This window comes from Oreochromis aureus, linkage group 8 (assembly GCF_013358895.1).
Source record: "Oreochromis aureus strain Israel breed Guangdong linkage group 8, ZZ_aureus, whole genome shotgun sequence".
NCBI classification, from domain to species: domain Eukaryota; kingdom Metazoa; phylum Chordata; class Actinopteri; order Cichliformes; family Cichlidae; genus Oreochromis; species Oreochromis aureus.
In genome coordinates, this window is record NC_052949.1 from 28,415,527 (window position 1) to 28,433,304 (window position 17,778).

The 17,778-nt window shown below is 40.1% G+C and overlaps 1 protein-coding gene across 6 annotated transcripts in view; it reads right to left on the reverse strand.

The window, feature by feature from the left end:
• Positions 1-17,778, reverse strand: part of tmem94 (transmembrane protein 94) — a 130,964-nt gene that overhangs the window by 27,151 nt on the left and 86,035 nt on the right. For 2 of the 6 annotated variants that reach the window (XR_005614076.1, XM_039616413.1), the window contains exons 11-15: positions 10,026-10,082; positions 8,539-8,646; positions 2,064-2,237; positions 1,731-1,961; positions 1,118-1,430 (exon numbers count right to left, since the gene is read on the reverse strand). Coding sequence is in view for 5 of the 6 variants with exons in the window: in XM_039616413.1 (XP_039472347.1) it covers positions 1,118-1,430; positions 1,731-1,961; positions 2,064-2,237; positions 8,539-8,646; positions 10,026-10,082 (883 nt within the window). In the remaining variant the exon portion in view is untranslated. The remainder of the gene's footprint in view (positions 1-1,117; positions 1,431-1,730; positions 1,962-2,063; positions 2,238-8,538; positions 8,647-10,025; positions 10,083-17,778) is intronic. The other 4 variants (XM_039616414.1, XM_039616415.1, XM_039616417.1 and 1 more) reach the window with 4 other exon arrangements.

Consider the following 17,778-nt stretch of genomic DNA (forward strand, 5'->3'; position numbering starts at 1 on the left):
CTAAATTATACTATTATCATACTGTATATTAAGTTATACTGTTACACCATTCCTTCCAAGTTGTTATGTTTGTGCTAAATCTTAACATTTCTGCTGAATTACAATACTTCTGCTATATTGTACTATTTCTGCCTTGTTATGTTTCTTCTAAGTTATTGCGTTTCTGCTAAGTTATTACCTTTTTTCTAAGTTGTTATGCTTCTGTAAAATTATTACAAGTTCAACTACTTTTCAAATACTGACTTCAGCTTCTTCAGCTATTTTCTGCTGTTTTCAGCAGACAGCTTCAGCTTTACAGCATCCACATAGCATTTTCGCAGGAAATGCAAACTTTTCTAGTTTGTATAAAATCTCTCTTTTAACCCCTGCCGTGCAATTTGTGTGTGTTCCTCAAGCTTGGGTCCTCTACCAGAGGTGGGGGAGTTTGAGGGTTCTACACACGATTTCAGCTCTGATGTTGTGCCTTGAATCTGCCTGAGCCACTCATCCGGTTTCAGCATTACAGCTCCTAATGCTTCGATTACTGCTGGGACCAGTTTGCACTTTACCTACATAATAATTTAGCCTATATAATTAAACCACACACTCATTAAAAATTAAACACACAGAATCAACATCTAGATTTAGTGGTAAAATAAAAAATAAACCCTGGCTGTACTTGTCAGACACGGCAGGGTTAAATCAGTGGTTTTCATTTTTCCTTTTGGGTTGATAAAGGCATGTTGTTGTCACATCATAGACTACTTGTTTCATTTGTAGAAATATGTTTACAACAATGTACTCCATTGTGGTCTGGATATTACTAGGCTACTAAGAGTGTTGCGTTTAACCATCTACATTATGCTGCATTTCTGGCAGGATCATTGGCAGGGTCACTCAGAGGTTGCTTCTGGGCCACATGTGGCCCGTAGGCTGTCGCTTAAATAAGCTGGGCGTAGAGGATCTGTAAAATCCTCTGTGCCACAGGATAACCATTGTTAAACAGGTTAATATCAGCGTGTAACCTGTAACTTATACATTGTGTTAAATAGCGGCCCACAGGCTGTTGGATATAACCAAAAGATTCAGGGAAGTCATTTAGTTTAGTTTATATAAGAATCAGTTCTGACATGCTCACCTATAAGTCTGGAAAGCTCACAGAGCCCCCATGGAACATATACTGGCAGCACCGTGCCGTGGCTCTCCTGCAGAGCCAGGTTTGATAGATGGTCAGAGAAGCGACAGAGCTGCTTGGTGACACTGGCGTTGCAGAGGTTTAGCATGATGTTCAGGCCCAGTGGCTTTAGGGAGGGCAGGTGGCACTGCCAGGATTGGTCATCAAACTGGATGCTGGCAGGGTTCTGCTGGTCTTGTGACAGGCTCAGCATCTCCAGGTGGTAGTCACACACAAAGTCATCAGCCTCCACTTCAGGACAGCCCAGTGAAAAATCCTTGAGATAAGAGAGGCAAAAAAACATCAGAAAAACTTGAACACTTTATTTGTACTGTGCTGGTTAGTTCCCTGTCATTTTAAGTCATTTCTTATTGGTTTGCTTAAATATGTAGGCCATAGCAGCAGCAGTGAAAATTCAAAATGACGAAAACAAATTTTAATACAACATTTACATCTCAGACAACCCAAAATTACAGCATTAATGGGCCTAACTATAACATTCTCACCATCTTTTTTTTTTTTTTAATTTTATGTATTAATTTTTTTTAAACAGCTCTATATTAGAAATTTCAGTTACAGTTTGTACCGGTGTCTGGGCATCCTCGCCTCCCTCAGTGTCATGGCTGAAGCTCACATTCGATCCAGAGTGGTGTTTAGTGCAAGTGGGTACAGGCTGGCAGTGCTGCTGAATCTGGAGAGTGTCAGATGAGAGTGCTGTTTCATGCGACGTCTCGCTGGGATCTGGCCCCACTCCCGGCTGAGGGGGGGGCTCTTTCTGCAGACAAAGCAGAGCCTCTGCCTCCTGGGCCTACCAGACAATAAAAGTTTTCTTGTTTTTTGTTGTTGTTTTTTTTAAACTCTAAAATTAATTTTTGGGGGCTAAAAGCTTTGCCTAAGAGAACAAACAAACCTCATCCCTGTCATCATCCATCTCCATTTGGCAGTATGAGTTAACAGACATGTTGTCTCTGAGGTCATCCTGACTGTTGTGTGATGGTTCCACTCTTCCACTAAAGAACAGCACAGTCTCCGGACTGGGATTTGGCCACGAAAGAATACCTTGCTTGTCCACACAACATAGAACCTACATGCAAAACAAAAGTACAGATTATATAAACACACAGTTACAGAACAAAAAGCTTCCTGACAAAATAGCTATCAGTGACAATAAGAGTTCTAGGCTTTTTAATCTCTATAAAGTGCTGGCTCAGGGAAGCATTGTTTGGTCACTACTTTAAGAATTAAAAAACAGTTCCAAATATCCACACAGAAGAGTTACACACACACTGTAGTATAGAAGTTGTACCCATGTGCCTAAATACGTGCAATTTGAAACTGCATAAGGTCCACCTCCTCAAAAATATCTTAACAGTGCTGTGAGAAAGTATTTTGCCCATTCATGATTTTGTATTGGTTTTTGCAATTTTATCACACTTACATGTTTCAGATCATCAACCAAGTTTAAATGTATTAGACAAAGATAACCTTAGTTATTAAGGGAAAAAGCTATCCAAACCTACCTAGTTATTGGCCTTAACTTAATAATAACTGGTTGTGCCATCCTTGGAAGCAATAACTGTAATTATTGTATCCAAAAGATATAATTTAGAATCTGTTCTTTGCTGCACTGTCCATTATGTGGAGAGACAACACTGGTTCATCCCTTGCATTAGGTGGTGTTTTATGCTTGAATGATTCATAGGTCAGTGTTAATTGGCCAAAATGGAGTGGATGTTCAGGGTGAATCTATAATTATTGTGCATGTCTATTATGTCAATGTACTATATTTCCACCTTTATGGCAGCTCGGAGTGGTGCTTCAAACTTTGGTATCAATCTGATACCGTCACCAATTTGCAAAGTATATGTTCTAATATATTTTTAAAGGGGCTATTGACACGAAATTCTCACTAGATGTCAGTAACAACCCATCCAATCCAAACATGGACAGAAATCAAAACATAGGTTTCCATAAATTATGTGTAAGAATGAAAAATGACACAGGGAAAAGTATTGAACAGACCTACTGAAATGCATTTAACATTTCATACAAAAGCCTTTGTTGGTGACCCCCCTATATGGATAGGTTGCTTGGCTGTGTTTTGACCCATTCTTCCACACAAAGGTTCTTCAAATCCCAAAGGCTCTCTTCTATCCACTCTGAGCTTTACTTCATACAGGGAGTGCAGAATTATTAGGCAAGTTGTATTTTTGAGGAATAATTTTATTATTGAACAACAACCATGTTCTCAATAGAGATGGACCGATCCGATATTAGGTATCGGTATCGGTCCGATACTGACCTAAATTACTGGATCGGATATCGGCGAAAAATAAAAAATGTAATCCGATCCATTAAATATCAAAAAAGCATCTCACAAAACTTGCAACACGGCGTAACTCGGCTCATAACCGTAGCACGTTGCAGCAGTATGCCTCATGTCACGTGATAGAGCGGCTGTGTGTATTTGTAGCCTCGCTACCAAACCAGCATTTCATCTCCGAGGAAGTTATCCCAGAGAGAAGTAAAGCAAGTGTGTAAGTTCATCTCTGAATGTTTGTAAAGCATTCCCACGTTAAGCGTAACAACCGATATATGGAGCGACTGCCTCTCCCTCACCTTCCTGCTGCTACTTCAATCGTGAAACTGCTTAACGATCAGCTGATCGGCTTTTCTGTCGTGAGTCCGTCTCTCTTCTTTGTTTTTGGCCCACTTTGCACCAGAAAGAGGAAACCAGCAGCTGAACAACAGCAGCACGTTTAACCTTGATAAGCTGTTGTTAGAATTTATTTAATATTACTTTCTACACCAGGATCCTTTTCTACGTAGCTGACGGCTGGTAACTGTGCAGGGGCGGATCTAGCAAAGTTTAGCCAGGGGGGCCGATAGGGCATGAACAGGGAAAAGGGGGCACAAAGACATACTTTTCTTTCTTATTCTCATTTAAAATGTCTAGCTTTTAATAAATAATTATCTGAATCTTACACCCAAAGTTTTAATCTGATGTAAAATGTATAGAAGTCCATTACTATATATAGTAACTCTTAAGTCTATATACCCTAGTAAGCTATAGTACTTTTCCTTTGGGAAGGTACCATCTGTGAATTCTGCAATTCTGTTGAAGAAAGATGTTGAATCTATTTAATTATTCTTGAAAAATAATTTGTTTCTGTGCATTTTTTTTCACCCTGCATCAAATTAAAGTTGATTACATCGATTAAGCATCATGAGGTGGAGGGTGGGTGGTTCCCTATTTTTTTTTTTTTTTGCTGGGAGTTTGCAACCCTATTAGTTAGGTTGCTTAATATTTCTGCTAAGTACTCTTTAAAATACCAGAAGAGGGAGGATGGAGTAGGTTTAAGTTAGGTTTTAAGTTAGGTAAGGTTTATTAGATTGATCAGCGTTGCTGAACTATGAAATATTTTGGGTGCAGTGTATTTTTTACATACAGGTATAACAGAATAGCTTTAGTGTTGTTGTTTATTTAAACTTGAGTATGAACTTATACAAAATGCAGCAAGATATTAAAAAAACAGTTTTATTGATTAAAAAACACACAATATCGGATTCATATCGGTATCGGCAGATATCCAAATTTATGATATCGGTATCGGTATCGGACATAAAAAAGTGGTATCGTGCCATCTCTAGTTCTCAATGAACCCAAAAAACTCATTAATATCAAAGCTGAATGGTTTTGGAAGTAGTTTTTAGTTTGTTTTTAGTTTTAGCTATTTTAGGGGGATATCTGTGTGTGCAGGTGACTATTACTGTGCATAATTATTAGGCAACTTAACAAAAAACAAATATATACCCATTTCAATTATTTATTTTTACCAGTGAAACCAATATAACATCTCCACATTCACAAATATACATTTCTGACATTCAAAAATAAAACAAAAACAAATCAGCGACCAATATAGCCACCTTTCTTTGCAAGGACACTCAAAAGCCTGCCATCCATGGATTCTGTCAGTGTTTTGATCTGTTCACCATCAACATTGCGTGCAGCAGCAACCACAGCCTCCCAGACACTGTTCAGAGAGGTGTACTGTTTTCCTCCTTGTAAATCTCACATTTGATGATGGACCACAGGTTCTCAATGGGGTTCAGATCAGGTGAACAAGGAGGCCATGTCATTAGTTTTTCTTCTTTTATACCCTTTCTTGCCAGCCACGCTGTGGAGTACTTGGACGCGTGTGATGGAGCATTGTCCTGCATGAAAATCATGTTTTTCTTGAAGGATGCAGACTTCTTCCTGTACCACTGCTTGAAGAAGGTGTCTTCCAGAAACTGGCAGTAGGACTGGGAGTTGAGCTTGACTCCATCCTCAACCCGAAAAAGGCCCCACAAGCTCATCTTTGATGATACCAGCCCGAACCAGTACTCCACCTCCACCTTGCTGGCGTCTGAGTCGGACTGGAGCTCTCTGCCCTTTACCAATCCAGCCACGGGCCCATCCATCTGGCCCATCAAGACTCACTCTCATTTCATCAGTCCATAAAACCTTAGAAAAATCAGTCTTGAGATATTTCTTGGCCCAGTCTTGACGTTTCAGCTTGTGTGTCTTGTTCAGTGGTGGTCGTCTTTCAGCCTTTCTTACCTGGGCATGTCTCTGAGTATTGCACACCTTGTGCTTTTGGGCACTCAGTGATGTTGCAGCTCTGAAATATGGCCAAACTGGTGGCAAGTGGAATCTTGGCAGCTGCACGCTTGACTTTTCTCAGTTCATGGGCAGTTATTTTGCGCCTTGGTTTTTCCACACGCTTCTTGCGACCCTGTTGACTATTTTGAATGAAACGCTTGATTGTTCGATGATCACGCTTCAGAAGCTTTGCAATTTTAAGACTGCTGCATCCCTCTGCAAAATATCTCACTATTTTTGACTTTTCTGAGCCTGTCAAGTCCTTCTTTTGACCCATTTTGCCAAAGGAAAGGAAGTTGCCTAATAATTATGCACACCTGATATAGGGTGTTGATGTCATTAGACCACACCCCTTCTCATTACAGAGATGCACATCACCTAATATGCTTAATTGGTAGTAGGCTTTCGAGCCTATACAGCTTGGAGTAAGACAACATGCATGAAGAGGATGATGTGGACAAAATACTCATTTGCCTAATAATTCTGCACTCCCTGTACATGTTCACTTGGATTCAGGTCAGGTAACTGATGGGCCATTCTAGCAGTTTGTTTTGTTTCTCTGAAACCGACTGAGTCTTTTCCCATCTGTAAACTTCTCTGCTGGTATGGTGTTTTTGGGGTGATATGCAGCAACTTTTGACCTCCAAACCTGGTGCACATTATCAAAGAGTTTAATTTTGGTCTCATTTGACCAGACCCTTGCACATCTCTATTACTTTGCCGCATCCCAGAATACAAAAGATACGTGCACACGGGAAGTTTTTTAGCTAAAACTTCACGTGGCAGTCGGTTTGGATCGAGGTCATATCACGTTCACACCACAAAGGAACCACTTTGGGGTTCATTTGGAAGCCCACCAAGTCCCTTTGGAAGAGGTGGCCTTTGTGCGGTTGTTTTCGTCCACACCCGAGAGCAGTTACTATGTTCAGATCTGCACAAACGAACTGCATCAAGCAGGAAAACTAACCCGAGTTTGATTTAAACTGACTCAATACTGCAGGTATGAAAATACCCTAAGTTTACATAGAAATTTGATATGAGATTAGCCAGCACAGATTAGGTGTATTAAAAGTTTACAGAACAGAGTTGCATATCATCTTATTCTGTTTTTAACTCAATCTAGACGCAACATGAAATGCATTTTGGGTAGCATTTTTTTTTTACCTAGATGTACAGTGGGATGCAAAAGTTTGGGCAACCTTGTTAACAGTCATTATTTTCCTGTATAGATCGTTGGTTGTTACAATAAAAAATGTCAGTTAAATATATCATATAGGAGACACACACAGTGATATTTGAGAAGTGAAATGAAGTTTATTGGATTTACAGAAAGTGTGCAATAATTGTTTAAACAAAATCAAGCAGGTGCATAAATTTGGGCACCACAAAAAAAGAAATGAAATCAATATTTAGTAGATCCGCCTTTTGCAGAAATTACAGCCTCTAAACGCTTCCTGTAGGTTCCAATGAGAGTCTGGATTGTGGTTGAAGGCATTTTGGACCATTCCTCTTTACAAAACATCTCTAGTTCATTCAGGTTTGATGGCTTCAGAGCATGGACAGCTCTCTCCAACTCACACCACAGATTTTCAATAATATTCAGGTCTGGGGAGTGAGATGGCCATTCCAGAACGTTGTACTTGTTCCTCTGCATGAATGCCTTAGTGCATTTTGAGCAGTGTTTCGGGTCGTTGTCTTGTTGAAAGATCCCAGTCCCTGCACTGGCCACATAGCCCCACAGCATGATGGAACCACCACCATATTTTACTGTAGGTAGCAGGTGGGTTTTTTTTGGAATGCTGTGTTCTTTTTCCTCCATGCATAACGCCCCTTGTTATGCCCAAATAACTCAATTTTAGTTTCATCAGTCCACAGCACCTTATTCCAGAATGAAGCTGGCTTGTCCAAATGTGCTTTAGCAAACCTCAAGCGGCTCTGTTTGTGCTGTGGGCGGAGAAAAGGCTTCCTCTGCATCACTCTCGCATACAGCATCTCCTTATGTAAAGTGCGCCGAATGTTTGAACAATGCACAGTGACTCCATCTGCTGCAAGATGATGTTGTAGGTCTCTGGTGCTGGTCTGTGGGTTGACTCTGACTGTTCTCACCATTCGTCGCTTCTGTCTATCCGAGATTTTTCTTGGTCTGCCACTTCGAGCCTTAACTTGAACTGAGCCTGTGGTCTTCCATTTTCTCAATATGTTCCTAACTGTGGAAACAGACAGCTTAAATCTCTGAGACAGCTTTCTGTATCCTTCCCCTAAACCATGATGGTGAACAATCTTTGTCTTCAGGTCATTTGAAAGTTGTTTTGAGACCCCATGTTGCTACTCTTCAGAGAAAATTAAAAGAGGAGGGAAACTTACAATTGACCCCCTTAAATACTCTTTCTCATTATTGGATTCACCTGTGTATGTAGGTCAGGGGTTACTGAGCTTACCAAGCCAATTTGAGTTTCAATAATTAGTTCTAAAGGCTTTGGAATCAATAAAATGACAACAGTGCCCAAATTTATGCACCTGCTTGATTTTGTTTAAACAATTATTGCACACTTTCTGTAAATCCAATAAACTTCATTTCACTTCTCAAATATCACTGTGTGTGTCTCCTATATGATATATTTAACTGACATGTTTTATTGTAACAACCAATGATTTATACAGGAAAATAATGACTATTAACAAGGTTGCCCAAACTTTTGCATCCCACTGTATTTGTCAAATGGCCTACAATACTCACTGTGACAGATCCCAGTGTATGTAAAAGGCTAGAAGTATAGCAGAGTGTCTGAGATTTTCCCTTCAGGACAGCAACCAGGTGTCTCCACACACATCGGATCATCTCCTGCTTAAGTGAAAACACACACACAGACACACAGTTATCAAGAGAACTACTTACTACTAGATATCAAAAACCTAAATGCTTAAATACATGACTAAAAAGTATGAGTCTTATGAGGGGGTGATATACATGTAGGAACACTAATCGCCTTTGCACCTCAGGTCGGGTGTTCGACTCCTGATTAGGGTGCCTGTATCCAGTAAAAAATACAACAGCCTTTTTTTCCCCCCTATATCCCACCCACTAACCAAGATGCCAATATGAAGAGATAATCACTTTATTATTATTATTATTGTTATTATCATCATCATCATAATTATTATTCACTTTCCTTGTCAGTGGTCATAAACGTTATACCTGATCACTGCATGTCAGAGAACTGAAGTGTATTGCCGAGATCTGAAGTGTCATTAGGTTCAGATCAGGAGCGTGTTTAACAGAGAAACCTTCCTCTTGATGAATCCTCCACTCCCACTAAGCTGTCAGATACCTTAATTAGATTGTCAGCAGAAGTAGCCACCCCTGTTCTCTTTTGTGAATGCAAATTTGTCCACTACACTTCACTTTTTTCTACTTTTTCTACAAGTTTAAATAACAGATTGAGCTGCCAATGTCTTTCACTGAATTCCCCTGCAGCTCACTGGCCAGCATGTCTTCCAAACACAAAGTCAAACTTTATTTCATGAAATTAAGTGGAAAATATTTTCATGGTTCACTGTTGATAAGGAGAGGACACAAGGAGAGGAAACCTAATTTCCAGTCATGCAGTATAAGCAAAAAAGCAGCGATGAAAGGACCGACAAAGAGTCAGTGCCTCTCAGGATCATCTGTCTCTTATCCTCAACACTTTCTATCATTGTTTCTGATTCAAACGCCAAATACTAATGTTTGATAAAGACAGACAACTGTTACTGTCCAGTTATAACAGAAGACAATGACTGAGTTTGGTAAGAAGCCGTGTAAGGTGGTGGGAACAGAAGTAGTAACTATTCGATGATAACGGGAGTTATCTGAGTGTAAAGTCACACAAAGAGTTGCTTGGTCAAATGGTGTTGACTAATAATGTGCAAACAAAACCATTCAAAGAGAGGGAAATCACATGTACAGCATTTACAAACAGAAAGCAAAGCCAAGTATTTGGATGAAAGCAAAAAGCAAACAAAAAGGACACAGAATCTAATGCCTATGTAAGACATTCAGATGTAAGTGGGACTGAGGGTGAGAGGGGAAGGTGGAAAAGTAGCAAGAGCTATGTACAATAGTTCCACAGAGGGGTTGCAAACAAACGGGTAAAGACAGTGAGTGGGTTCGTTCAGGTGGATTTGGGAACCAAGCAAGTTTAGGCGGGGGGAGAGAATGGGGTGTCAAACAGCATGAGGTTATACCTGGGAGGAAACCATCTCGGTGTAGCTGCTTAGAGTGTCCTCAGAGAACTTAGCAAGCTAGGGCAAGAGAAGAGTTTAGTTAAAACACAGAGGGAGGCTCTCACTGTGTCTCCTCTGTGTGGGATTTGGTGTGTGTGGTTGTGTGTGCATGTGCACTGTTATTTCTGAAGTGAAGAAAAAAAACATCTGAAACAGTGTGCAGTGCAGACGATCAGAATTTAGCAAACAGCAGACACAAAAACACTCGACAACCTATATTTGATGAGACTCCATGAACACTGGTCTCCCTAAAGTGATGCTTTCACCTTTATCTTGCAATTTGCACCAGACCAAATTAGAATTTTTACATTTTTACCAACACTTACATGCTGCTAATTAGATTCAGAATGTGGGGTTGGTGGGGCTGCTCTCACTTTGTGAGTTAGAAGTCCAACTTGAAGTCCAAATTCTGACATCTGATTGCAAATGGAATGCACCAACAGTCAGCCAACATTCTTTATACAGGTTCAACTACTGAAACCTTTAAAGGCACACTACTTCCATCTTTATGACCAAAGCCTGGTATTGTTATTGCTGTTTAATCACAAACATTTCACCACAAAAAAGCCTGATATCGCATTTTGAAAGGAAAAAAAAACAAACTATATATGACCTAGACATCTACCAAATATTGACTTTAGAAAGATTTAATCTGTGCACCATTCAGATCTATTTTAGAACCTTTGTCAGAAGAAAATTTGGTGAATGGTTGAAATTACCTTCAAAGCCTCAAAAGATGATTTTTCACCTTTTCAAACAAATTTACACTTAAAGGGTATGTTTTTTTTAAAGGCTATGACTGGCCACCCAGAGTTGTTGTCAGCCATTAGATATTACCCTTACTGTGACAGATAAACTTCTGTCAGTACAGGTAAGAGTGTAAGAAAAAGCGTGATCTCATTGACTATTACTGTGATAGAATTTGTCAGCCATTATGTCACCACAAGACTGTTTATATATTGCTATTTCTTAGTATTTGCTCTCAAAAACCATCGACTGAGTTGCAGTGCTGCTAGTAGAAGCAACGTTTCGACAATAAAAAGGTGAGAAAATCATCCATTATTAGAAAATTAACTCGTGCTCAGGTTTAATGCAGATGCAACACAACAGGATCAAAGTTATACTACTTCTACTATAACTTCACAGATGAAATAATGTTCATTTATACTAAACAGCTGTATTGGGGTCTCATCTGTGCACAAACACATGTATCAACAATGGGGTTATCAGGCAAATTACTATTGTCAGCCATTACTGAAACTGCTAAAGACAGCGTTCTCCATCACCAAAGCTATTGATGAAATGGATTTTGGAAGAATTAAGTCCATTCCTCCAGTAGAATTTGGAGAAGGAAGGCACTAAAGTTATTCTTGATACACATGACTGAATTTAATTTAGTCATTTATCGCTATCTAAAAGCATTACTCCAACAGTTTTACACTGTAGTTCTACTCAGTGTGTAGAACTAAATGTGTGTGTGTCCCTGAAGGACTTGTTTTGAAAAAAGCATTGGTGTTATTATCGGGGTTTGAAGATTTCTATAAATAACAGTTATGGCTTTATCTTCTGCTACAAATAGATTCAGTTAGTGAGAGGGTAAAAAATATAACAAAACAGAGTTTGTCTGTAGCCGCCAAATCACCAAATCTGCCAGTCCTCTAAAATGTCACTACCAAAGTGCTTTCCTATTTTAACAGACTTCCTGTTTAACAGAAATGTGATTTTTTTAAAATAAATGAATACATTTTAAAGGGGTTTGGCATAAATCTTTTTTTGACTGATTTTTAAAAATACTCTATTTCTAAATTTTCATGATGTATTTTGATGCTATAAGCCATGGGCATCAAAATTAAAATATAAAGACTTTCAACTTTTCACTATACAGTGCATGCAAGTTTACCCTTTTGAATCAATTACTTTTCCATGCCATCCTGACTTTCTGAGATGTAATAGTATGTGTATACTAGAAAGCGAAAATTTCAGAAGAAATTTTATGTGTGCCTATGCCGCTGCTATTCAGTGTAGTTTGCCATTCATACAGCTACAGAGAGCAAAACTCAGAAGAGCACCCATTCTCCACCATGAACTATGGTAAAAACAAACACCGCTCACGCTTCACAGATAACAGCTTACAGTTTTGTGTAAAGATGAAGTGACTTCGTACAGCGCCGATTTGCAGACGCTGTGCACACAGGTTCATGAGCAGAAGTCCCATTGTACCACGGCAGATCCGACAATGTTTGCATGAACACGCTTTGAAGCATTACGTTATGGACCACTTTTCACACATGGTTGGTGTACCCAAACAGCCGGCTGTAGCTTTTCAACTCACAGCCCGACACACACCCAAAAACAGCCGAGAGAGCACAGACTACGCCCGAGAGGCGTGATTGCAGGTGCCGCTCAGGTGGGTCCACCTCCCCTGCAGCGGCACTGCAGACCACGCCCCGCCACACACATCAAACACGTAAAATAAATATTTATGCACTTTTGCATTCACTTTTTGTTTTTGTTATTTTTACACAGTGTTCTGAATGATGAACAATGGTCTACAGCCAATCTTGTGTATTATTATACAAACTTTGGTTGTAAGATTCAGATAACTATTTAATAAAAGCTAAATATTTTATATGAGAGTAAGAAAGAAAAGTATATCTTTGTGTCCACCTTTCTCTGTTAATGCCCTACCTGGCCCCCTGGCAAAAGCTTTGCTAGATCCGCCCCTGCACAGTTACCAGCTGTCAGCTACACAAAAAAAGGAGCTTGGTGTATATTTGTCTGTCAGAAACAGTTCATAACTTCCTTCAACTCATTCATGTCACCTAAGGGTAAACCTGTTTCTCCATCACCAGTTCAGCTCTGATGATTCAGTAAGGACATCTCCTGATTTCATCTTCATGCTCCAGCAAACATCAGCTGATACTAGAAATTAAAATCAAAAGAATTCTAACAACAGCTGATCAAGCTTAAACGTGCTGCTGTTGTTTAGCGCGATAAACAAACAAGAGAGAAAAGCCGATCATTGATCAGTTTCATGACTGAAGTTTCAACAGGCGAGAGAATGACAGGGAGGCTGTCATAAAGTTCAACATCGGTAACATCGGTAACTTAGCGCGCACACAGCTGTATACAAACTCCGTAGTGCTAGCTAGCACGCAGTACGAGTTATTGTAAGTGATTGAAAAAGTCAGCACAACGAAAATAAACTACACCTAAACTCGGTTTATATCTGACCCAAATAGAGTGCAGGTCATAACTTCTTACCTGAAATTCAGTTCACCTCACGCTCCTGCCTTCGCTTTCCCTGATCCACGATTGACCTCCGCGTTAGCAAACACCGGACGATCGGCGGTAGCCTCACCGCCTTTGTATGTCTCGTTCGCGGCATGTCCTTTCTGTCACACACCGGTGGATAGCTGCCCTCTGTTGTAGCTCCACCACCAAACAACTCAGTTATTTTTCCACATCGACCAGCATCATCGGCCCATATAAACGAAAAATAAGTCCAGCTAAGACACAGACCCTTGCCGAGCGATCGGGCGATTAAACAAATTTTAGCCACCTCACTATCAGCCAAGCCTGGGTGGTTTTTCACGAAGGGGCGCTAGCTAGCTAAGCTAGCTAAGCTAGCTAACTAGCCGACTATCAGCAACACTTAAGAGAATTGTCGCTAATATGGGATGTCTTGATAAAGCGAGCAGATATTTGAAGTTTACACACCTACATTCTCGCCTGAAAATATCTTAAAAGTTGATTTTGTGACCTAGAAACACGAATAAAAGACATATAAAACGAAGTGGTGTCCGCCATTGTTTGACTCGGTAGAGGCATGCTATGAATTGTGGGATATGTAGTTTTCACCAAGCATGGCACCCTTTAGGCCGTACTACCCGGTATACCACTAGAGAGAGCCAACACACCACAAATGAAGTCTGTTTCTATGGTGCCAAAAGCAGAATCTTTCTCAGGAGCCTAGAAATTGGCCTAAATTTGCACTAAAATCTAAATATTTCAAAAACTATAAAAGTTATAAACACCAAAAGTCACACCATACTAGCCCAGCTCCATCCGCACAAAATGATGTAACATATGTATCCCTATTGTCAAAACTGTTTGGCAGAGGAGCGCGGGAAAATTTTCACTAAAATATTAATATTTAAAAAACTATAATAGTCATAAACACCAAAAGTCATAGCACACCATTCCAGATCCAGCCGCACAAAATGAGGTAACATATATGAAGCTTTTCTCAAAACTGCGGGGCGTGATACGTGCCGAAATTTAGGCGGAAGATGGAGAATAATAATAACTAGAAACATTTGCATTTCCTGCGAAAATGCTGTGTGGATGCCTTAATGTTGAAGCTGTCTGCTGAAAAGCTGAAAAAGATGAAAAGTTGCAAAAAGTTGTATGGTGGTGAAAAAAAAATGTCACCCTGAGCAGGATTCGATCCTGGCCCTCCTGGTCTCAAGGCAGCCACTCATCTCACTGAGCCAAACTCATTCTGATAAATAATAGGTGGAGAGACTGACAATTTTGCTGAAATGAGCAGAAGCTGCTGAGAATTGTGCTGATAAGAGGTGAAAAGGCTGAAAATTTTCCAGAAAAGAGGTGAATCAGCAGAATTTCTGCTGAAAAGAGGTAAAGAAGCAAAAAGTTGCGCTGAAAAGAGTTGAATCAGCAGAATTTCTGCTCAAAAGAGTTTTTTTCTGAAAAAAGCTGAGATTTGTGCTTATAAGAGGTGAAAAGGCTGAGAATTTTGCAGAAGAAGTGAATAAGCAGAATTTGGGCTGAAAAGAGGTGAAAATTCTGAATATTCTGCTGAAAAGAGTTGAATGAGCAGAATTTCTGCAGAAAAGATGGAAAGAAGCAGAACATTGCACTGAAAAGAGGTGAATGAGCAGAATTTCTGCTGAAGAGACTTTTTTTCCTGAAAACAGCAGAAAAAAATGAAAATTTTGCTGAAAAGGGGTGGAAAAGCTGAAATTTGTATTGAAAAGAGTTAAAAAAGTTTAACTGTTAACTGAAAGAAATGTTGCCATAAGCGGGATTTGAACCCGGGCCTCCCAGTCTGAGAACGGCTGCTCATCTCACTGAGCTAAAACACGGCTCAACCGGGCAAGGAAAACTAGTAACCCCACTGATAATGTGCAAAAATGGGCAAAAAATATTGCAAAAAAAATTCAATATCTCAAAAAGTATAGAAGTTATGAGCACCAAAAGTCATAGCAAACATTAGCAGAAAGAGCAGAATTTTTTAAAGTTTGAACTGAGAAAATCGGCTGAAAACTGAGGGAGTAGTTAAGCGGCAAAAAACGTACGGAAACCCCAAGAATAATAAAGAATAAAGAGAAACAGGAAAACAATAGTGTGGAAGCCCTTTTAGGGCATCCACACAATAATAAATCCGACGAATAGTAATATGTGTGCCTCTTGGCATAGGCACACATGATAATAAATCCGAGGAATAGTAATATGTGTGCCTCCTGGCATAGGCACACATAATAATAATAACTAGAAAGGGAAAATTTCAGAAGAAATTTTATGTGTGCCTATGCCGCTGGTAATCAGTGTAGTTTGCCATTCATACAGCTACAGAGAGCAAAACTCAGCAGAGCAGCCATTCTCCACCATGAATTATGATAAAAAACAAACACCGCTCGCGCCTCACAGATGACAGCTTACAGTTTTGGGTAAAGATGAAGTGACTTTGTACAGCCCCGATTTGCAGACGCTGTGCACACAGGTTCATGAGCAGAAGTCCCATTGTACCACGGCAGACCCAACAATGTTTGCATGAACACGCTTTGAAGCATTATGTTATGGACCACTTTTCACACATGGTTGGTGTACCCACACAGGCAGCTGTAGCTTTTCAACTCATAGCCCAACACACACCCAAAAACAGCCAAGACAGCACAGACTTTACACCCGTGGGTCCACCTCCCCTGCAGCGGCACTGCAGACCACGCCCACACACACATCAAACACATAAAATAAATATATATGCACTTTTGCATTCACTTTTTGTTTTTGTTATTTTTACACAGTGTTCTGAATGATGAACAATGGTCTACAGCCAATCTTGTGTATTATTATACAAACTTTGGTTGTAAGATTCGGATAAGCATTTAATAAAAGCTAAATATTTTATATGAGAGTAAGAAAGAAAAGTATATCTTTATGTCCACCTTTCTCTGTTAATGCCCTACCTAGCCCCTGGCAAAAGCTTTTGCTAGATCCGCCCCTGCACAGTTACCAGCTGTCAGCTACACACAAAAAAAGGAGCTTGGTGTTTACAGGAGTGCAGAATTATTAGGCAAATGAGTATTTTGTCCACATCATCCTCTTCATGCATGTTGTCTTACTCCAAGCTGTATAGGCTCGAAAGCCTACTACCAATTAAGCATATTAGGTGATGTGCATCTCTGTAATGAGAAGGGGTGTGGTCTAATGACATCAACACCCTATATCAGGTGTGCATAATTATTAGGCAACCTCCTTTCCTTTGGCAAAATGGGTCAAAAGAAGGACTTGACAGGCTCAGAAAAGTCAAAAATAGTGAGATATCTTGCAGAGGGATGCAGCAGTCTTAAAATTGCAAAGCTTCTGAAGCGTGATCATCGAACAATCAAGCGTTTCATTCAAAATAGTCAACAGGGTCGCAAGAAGCGTGTGGAAAAACCAAGGCGCAAAATAACTGCCCATGAACTGAGAAAAAGTCAAGTGTGCAGCTGCCAAGATGCCACTTGCCACCAGTTTGGCCATATTTCAGAGCTGCAACATCACTGGAGTGCCCAAAAGCACAAGGTGTGCAATACTCAGAGACATGGCCAAGGTAAGAAAGGCTGAAAGACCACCACCACTGAACAAGACACACAAGCTGAAACGTCAAGACTGGGCCAAGAAATATCTCAAGACTGATTTTTCTAAGGTTTTATGGACTGATGAAATGAGAGTGAGTCTTGATGGGCCAGATGGATGGGCCCGTGGCTGGATTGGTAAAGGGCAGAGAGCTCCAGTCCGACTCAGACGCCAGCAAGGTGGAGGTGGAGTACTGGTTTGGGCTGGTATCATCAAAGATGAGCTTGTGGGGCCTTTTCGGGTTGAGGATGGAGTCAAGCTCAACTCCCAGTCCTACTGCCAGTTTCTGGAAGACACCTTCTTCAAGCAGTGGTACAGGAAGACGTCTGCATCCTTCAAGAAAAACATGATTTTCATGCAGGACAATACTCCATCACACGCGTCCAAGTACTCCACAGCGTGGCTGGCAAGAAAGGGTATAAAAGAAGAAAAACTAATGACATGGCCTCCTTGTTCACCTGATCTGAACCCCATTGAGAACCTGTGGTCCATCATCAAATGTGAGATTTACAAGGAGGGAAAACAGTACACCTCTCTGAACAGTGTCTGGGAGGCTGTGGTTGCTGCTGCACGCAATGTTGATGGTGAACAGATCAAAACACTGACAGAATCCATGGATGGCAGGCTTTTGAGTGTCCTTGCAAAGAAAGGTGGCTATATTGGTCGCTGATTTGTTTTTGTTTTGTTTTGAATGTCAGAAATGTATATTTGTGAATGTGGAGATGTTATATTGGTTTCACTGGTAAAATAAATAATTGAAATGGGTATATATTTGTTTTTGTTAAGTTGCCTAATAATTATGCACAGTAATAACACAGATATCCCCTAAAATAGCTGAAACTAAAACTAC